Here is a 7,407-nt window from a genome sequence, read left to right on the forward strand (position 1 = left end):
TTTTGAGGATAAGTAGCTAGGGATAACATACGGAAATAAATATTCATTATTAATCAACAAAATGCAAATGAAAATGAAGTAACTCTTTATAGATTAAATTAGCTAAAATGTAAATTATCATACCCAGTACTTCTGAAGGAACAGTAAAGCTGTACCCCTCATGCATTTCTAGCTGCACTCATTCATCGAATGGGTATTTGTGTAGAGCCCACCTTCTGGAGACAGAATGCTTTGGTGCACATCACATCCCACCACCCTCTTGTGCACCTTGGGCATATGGTTGAATCTCTTCTCAGCTGTAAAATTGGGATAATAATAGTACCTCCTGATTTGTCCTCAGAGGAGGACTTAATATCCATAAATCTCTTAGAATAGTAAACATTTAATAAATGATTCATTATTGGCCATATTTATCAACCAGGATTTCAACAGGAAACAGTACACACAAATTATCATAACTCAAGGAGGATCTAGTTTCAAAAGGACTATTCACAAAAGTGTGTGTAGAGTACAGGGAAAACCTGGGGAATAGCTGAGGGCCTGGTGCTAAGAGAAGTGGGAGGTTATTACCCCTGGTCCCGAGGGATGGTGCAGGAGAGGAGGAGTTGCTGAAATGTAGAAGAGTCATATACGGAAGGAGTACTGGAGAGAAGTGACCTTTGATCAAGAAGCACCATCAGTCTGAGGCAATCTTTTAGTAGGGAGCCAGGGGAATATGTGCCCTGACTTCTCTCTCTCTCTCTCTCTCTCTCCTTCTCTTGCTAAGATTCCTCATTTGCTGACCCCAGCTGTTAGCCTGTGTGGAACCAGCTGATGCAGTTCACCAGGTCCAGCCTCTTGGCCCTGAGAGCAGGGTGCAAACGGAAGAAAAGTGGATCTGGTATATGTCTGGCATGGACAGGCCCTTTTTTGAGGGAGATGCAAAAAACAGATTATGCACATAGTGTTTTAATTCCCCACCTACCTTCTCAAGGGCTCTTTGGGGGAAGCGAGAACATTATTTCTTCTCCCTTGAAGAGTACCCCCACCAGTTTCCTTTAATCCTAGGGGCAAGTGGCCCACAGGCTTTGAGATCCAGTCTCTGTGAAGCATCATCAAAGTATCCAAATAGAGTATCTTTTCAGGGGCTAGTCTCACTGAAAAATGCAGGTTAATCATCATTAGCCCGGGGCTGCATATTTATTAGCAAGTAGATGAGGACAGTCCACAAGGCATCTGAGGGAAGTTTGATGCTCTTCTAAACCCCACGTAAGATAGAAATAGCTATCATAGGGGTTAAGACTTCGTTATCAAGAGCAAGTCAACCCATGGCTCAGCCACTGTTACTGACCAATGATCAGTCATGGTTCTCAGCCAGTGGTAACCTCCGCAGCCTCAGAGCTGCAAAGAAGAGGTGCAGAAAGCTTTTGAAAGTGGTAAATTAGGGGCGCCTGAGTGGCTCCGGGAGTTGAGCATCCAAACTGATCTCAGCTCAGCTCATGATCTCTCAGGGTTTGTGAGTCTGAGCCTCCTGTCCAGCTCTGTGCTGACAGCATGGAGCCTGCTTGGGATTCTGTCTTTCCCTGCCTCTCTCATTGCCCTTCCTCAGCTCTCACTCTCTCTTTCTCTCAAAATAAATAAACATTTTTAATGTGGTAAATTAGATAGATTGCTGAATATTCAATTAAATAATATGTATTTAGGAAAAAGACGAATGCAAATATATAGCTGTCCCATGGCTATAAAACTGAACAAATTAAAAGAAATAACTAGAATTTACCATTGCACTTTTAGAGAGCTTTTGTTTGTTTGTTTTGCTTTGTCTTGTTTTTGTTTATGAATCTGTTTAGTGATCAGGAGTAAATAGATTTAAAAATCCAATGAGGCACAGGTACATTAAACTAAAGATACATTTTCTCTACACCATTATGTAAAAGCACACATACCTCCTCCACCAAAGCTCTCGGATTTATAACATAACAGAAAGTGATGACAACGAAAATGACAAATCTTCAATGTCTTTTCGTTTTCATCCCAGAATACTTTGGGTGACCATTCTTGTCACATCACTTCCTTCCTTCCATCATCTGTTCTGGACAGCTCCTCTTCCTCCTTTTGTCTCTAGGTCTTTATTCAGATTGGCTTCAGGAAATAAAAGAAGAAGCGTGGTCTTACAGAATGTGTGCCTCACCCCGAGCCTTGTCATGCTCCTTCTCCCTGGGAAACTGTGATACAGATAAAGCAGAGGACGCTCACCAACAAAGTGATGATGGGAATGCTTTGTCCTCTGAGTGCAGTAAAAGGAGAGAAAATACAGATCACCTGGGAATGCCCATAACAATTTCAAGAATAAAGAATGTCCCATAACACCCTGAGTCCACGTTCTTTTCTCTGGACTTTCCCAGAAATCATTTCTTTTTCTCTTTAATTCCAAATTACCAACAATCTAGAACAAAAAGACAAAAAGAATAACTCTTATCCTACCAAGATGCGGGAAAAATGACTTTATAAACTTTATAAATAATGCCTTTATTTAGATTTACTGTTGCAACTTATATTTCTAAATAATCATCATTATGTGGTTATATTTATTGAAGTAGATTATCAAAATGCATAACACAGTTTTTCCATTAACTCTTTCACATTAATGAGTTGCTATTTAGTAAATTACTATTTCCCAGCACTAAAAGGAAGAAAGCCAGTGGCCTGAATGATTTTCCAAAGTGCCTATTAATAAACACCCAAGGCATATATTAAAATACTAGAACACGAAGGTCTTTGGCAAGTACATAAACATGTGAACTGGGATTTTTAGAAATGTACCTTAACACTTTCATGACTGGAGCATAGTGTTCAATAAATTCCTCTTCTAAGTTTGCTTATTACTCTCATTTTCACCGTATTTTAATTTGTGGAAATTTTTAATGATTTTGATTGAAACAAAGCTTTCTAGTTTCTCTGCTTTGCTAGGAAATACTAACTAATCATTTGCAATTTTATATCAAGGGATTTCTGAATTTTTTTACTCCAGATTTCATTCCAGTCTATTAGAAGCACTGGAAGACAGAAAAGAAAGATATTATAAAAAGTATGAATGGTAAGGTTTTACTTCTTAAAATTCTTGAGATATTAATGAACCTAATTGTTGAAAAGCATAATCTATTTAATGCACTATGATTTCTTCTTTGATGCTTATAACTCTAAAATTTAATATGTTTTGTTTAAATTCAATATTTTATGTAGAGGTAACTGAAGATTTACATGTGGCTGTACGGAACAAATCTGAGAGCTGCCCCGTAACATGCTCCTCTTGCTCCCCATGGTAGCATTTTGCAATACTGTCTCACGACATGACGGCCAGAATGTGGACATTGACACAATCTAGATACAGAACTTTTCCATCACAAGGATCGCTCATGTTGCCCTTCTGTAGCCACATTCTCTTCCCTCCAGCCCTTGTCCCTTTCTTAACTCCGACCAACAATGTTTCTTACTCCTAGCATTTTGTCTTTCAAGAATGTTACATAATTCAAATCATATGGTATTTAACTGCTTGAGATTAGATTTTCTTTTTTTCTTTTTTCCTGGCAGGATAATTCTGTAGAGATTCATCCAATTTGATGCATGTATCGATACTTCAATCCTTTTGATAGCTAAGTAATAGCCCATGGTATAGATGTACTGAACGTTAACCATTTACCTGCTGAAGGACATCTGGCTTGTTTCCTGTTTGGGGCTATTATAATAAAACCACCGTGACTTTGAGTACGGGTTTAAGAGTCTTCATTTCCGTGGTACAAAAATCCAGGAGAATAAATCCTGTGTTTGTATATTAGCTATATGTTTAGTTTTTAAAGAACTCAACAACTGGTTTTCTGGATAACTGTATCATTTCATATTCCCACCAGTAAAGTATGAGTGATCCACTTTTTCTGCATCCTTGTCAGCATCTGTGGCTGGCACTATTTTTTTTTTTTTATTTTAGCCATTCTGATAGATGTGTAGTGGTATCTATTTGTAGTTTTAATTTGCATTTTCCTAATGGTCAGTGATGTGAACACCTTTCCATGCACTTATCCCCATTTGTATATGGCTCTCAGAAAATTATCTTTTTTAATTTTTTATCCATGTTCCAATTGTATTGTTACATATTTCTTACTGCAGAAATTGAGAGCTCTTTATGTATTCTAGATCCTAGTCCTTTATCAGATAGGTGATTGTAAATATTCTCTCCAACTCTCTGGCTTGTCTCTTAATCCTCTTAATAGGGTATTTTGCATGGCAAATGTTTTTAATGTGGATGAAATCTATTTTATCATTTAAAAATTTTTAAGCATAGTGTTCTTGATGTCAAGTCTAAGACTTCTTTGCCTAGAAACAGATCCCCAAATTTTCTGTTCCTTTTTTCTAAAATTTTTATTGCTTTGTGTTTTACATGCAAGTCTGTGATCCATAATGAGAGAATTTTTGCCTAAGATGTGCAAGTTACATTGAGGTTCATTTTTCTCTCCTGATGCTCAGTCACTCCAGTTTCATGTATTGAAAAGGCTCTCTTTCCTCTCCTGTGTTGAATTGCCATCCCTCCAAAATTCAGTTGGACACATTTCTGTGCCTTCTCTTCTGTTCCATTGACTGAGGTATCCTTCTCTCCACCAAAACCACACAGTCTTGATTAGAAGTCTGGAAATCAGATTGACTGATTCCTCTCACTTTTTTCTTCCATTATTGTGCATTACTGATATGTTTATTAGAATTTCCTTTTGATTTATCTTTCCTGTTTTTGAGTTTATTTCTGTACATGTATTTTTAGTGTTCTATAGGTAGTAAATTGTATTTTCACAACTTAAAATCTACTAATTTTACCAGTTCAAGTGAAACATAGAAACTTTACCTCCCTTTACCTTGTTCTGTTTACAATATAATTTTCATAACTACTTCCTGGACATATATTTAGAATCATAGCAGACAATATTATAAGTGTTGTATCAACTATCAAACACAATTTTAAAACCTCAAGAAAAGGAAAGCAAATTGAGTTTCCACATATTTTTCTTCATCATGTTCTTTCTTCCTTCTTGTTCTCTCAAAATTCACTTTTTCCCTCTTTCTTTTTTATCATTTCTTTTCTGGTTGGAGAACTTCCTTTAAGCATTCTTTAGAAGACACCTGCTGGCCACAAATTCTCTTGGTTTTCCTTCATTTCAGAATGCCTTCATTTCCCTTTAATTGCAGGAAGATAGTTTCACTGGGTATATGGTTCTCATTTGACAGTTCTTCTCTTTTCAGTACTTGAAATATACTGTGCCTTTTTCTTATGGTCTCCATGGTTTCCGATGAAAGATACTGTTACTCAAACCTAATGTGGAAGGTGTCCTTTTCTCTAGCTACTTTCAATTTTTTCCTTGTTTTAAATGTCAGAAAACTGATGTGTCCTAACATGAATATTATGGGATTAATCCTGTTTAAGATTTGTTCAGCTTCTTAAACATGTAGATTTATGTCACTTGCCAATTTCATAAACTTGTGAAATAATTTCAGCCACTATGCCTTTGAATATTTTTTTACCCCACCTTCATTCTTCTTCCCTTGCAAGACCCTGATGATATGAATGGCATACCTGTTGCTGTAATCCACAAGTTCTGGGACTCTTTATTTTTATTTTTGAGTTTGTATTCTCATTGTTGCTTCGATTGGGTAACACGTATTACTCCATCTTCCATTACATGGATTTTTTCCTCTGTGCCCTATATACATTCTGCTTTTGGCCCATCTATTGCACTTTTAATCTTGGTTATTAGATTTTTCAGTTCCGAAATATCTATTTGGCTTTTCTTTATATCTTCAATTATTTGCCGAAGTTTTCTGAGTCTTTGCTGAGGTTTTATAGTTTTCATTTGTTTCAAGCATGTTTTTAATTCTTCACTGAACCATTTTTATTATGGCTACTTTAAAATCTTGATGACATGATGATATCATTCTAAGATGCCTGGTATCTCATTTATTCATTATCTTTTTGCATGCATTTTTAGATCTTTCTAGTTCTTAGTTTGGCAAGTAAGTTTCTATTGAAAACTGGGCATTTTTATATTATGAGACTTCTGATCTTATTTAGGTTGTTTGTTTTTGCCAGACTTCTATGACCTTGTTCCTGCAGGGAAGGGGGTGCCAACCCATTACTGCCACTTGGCTTATGTTGACATCCAAGGTAGGGGGTTCATTACTTTTGGGCATTGGTGGGGTTTCCAGCTCCTTGCACGGTTTCCAATGGTATCACAGTGGGATGGCATTACTGCTTAGTGATGGTGAAGGTGAACTTCCACTGGGCTTCCTCTGCCACATGTGCCACTGCTGAGGGGTTTGGGTGTTTTTTATTAATGTTGGATGAGGGCGGAAGTTCAGGATTCCTGTTTTGTCCTCAGTAACATTGGCAGGGATAATGGAGGTGCTACGACCAGGTAAATGCAAGTCCGGGCTCCTACTTAGCCTTTTCTGATACTGTTCTGGTACAGGTTTAGAGCACCTCATTATAGCCTCATGAGCATGGAATTCTAGAATCCCCGCTTAGCTTTTACTGGCATAGACGGGGATGGGGTAGGTTTTGTTTTACCTGTAGTGTTTGGCTGAAGTAGATTAGTTGCTGTTTTAAAAATTTCTATCAAAAAAAAAAGAAAGAAAGAAAAATTTCTATCTTGGCCAGCTGCCCCTTTCTTTTGGCTAGAGAAAGTAAGCTTTTCTTGGGACTTTTTGTTGTACCTGTTGGCACTTCCAGGTTGCCAGATTTTTCAGTTCTTCCTCTGAGGCAAAAAAAAAAAAAAAAAAAAAAAGTCCAGAAACCTTGCTCCATGTCATTCCTCAGGTCCTGTGGTCCCTGGCTGGTCTGCCATCTCCTTGCCACCTTTCACAGTCCTCTTTGGCTTGTTTCATATATTCCCATGGTTTTTAGTTGTAATTAGCAAAAAGAATAGAGAAAATCATGTTTATTTCATCTTCTCAGAAGAAGTCTCCAGATTTAATTTTTAAAGACGTCTTTTCTGGTAATGTCAAACTTTGTTTTTTCAGACCCCCCCCAAGGAAATCTTATACAAAGACGAGCTGAGAATGAAGATCGAACTGGAATTATTTGAAGAAAAGATGCTTTGAGCTCCATAAATTGGAAGAATCATTTAAATTATTTAAAGAAAATGCGCTTTGAGATCCATGAGCTGGGCTTCTTAATAATCTTACAATGAACGTGCTAGGTTCATCAATAGTGTGGTCTTGAGTCTTGGTGTTGTGTTTGTGGGGTTTTTTTTTTTTCTGTACCTAGTACAAGGAGAAGAATAGGAACTCTAACAAGTTTCTCTAATCTCCAAACATGGGACACTGGCTACTATTAATCTCCACCCCTTGTACATAGCAGAATACATTCTCCTTGAAGGTGAACTATAA

The 7,407-nt window shown here is 37.2% G+C and overlaps 1 protein-coding gene across 12 annotated transcripts in view; it reads left to right on the top strand.

Annotated features, from left to right (window-relative positions):
- The window catches only part of LOC115279272, a 15,435-nt gene extending 8,255 nt beyond the window's left edge, over window positions 1-7,180 (top strand). For 8 of the 12 annotated variants that reach the window (XR_003903324.1, XM_029923816.1, XM_029923818.1 and 5 more), the window contains one exon: window positions 2,105-2,348. Coding sequence is in view for 10 of the 12 variants with exons in the window: in XM_029923816.1 (XP_029779676.1) it covers window positions 2,105-2,346 (242 nt within the window). In the remaining 2 variants the exon portion in view is untranslated. Of the gene's footprint in view, window positions 1-766; window positions 862-2,104; window positions 2,349-2,985; window positions 3,077-3,570; window positions 3,617-7,038 lie in introns of those variants that run through there. The other 4 variants (XM_029923821.1, XM_029923820.1, XM_029923823.1 and 1 more) reach the window with 4 other exon arrangements.
- The last annotated feature ends 227 nt before the right edge of the window (window positions 7,181-7,407 follow it).

This window comes from Suricata suricatta, chromosome 15, assembly GCF_006229205.1.
Source record: "Suricata suricatta isolate VVHF042 chromosome 15, meerkat_22Aug2017_6uvM2_HiC, whole genome shotgun sequence".
Taxonomy (NCBI): Eukaryota; Metazoa; Chordata; class Mammalia; order Carnivora; family Herpestidae; genus Suricata; species Suricata suricatta.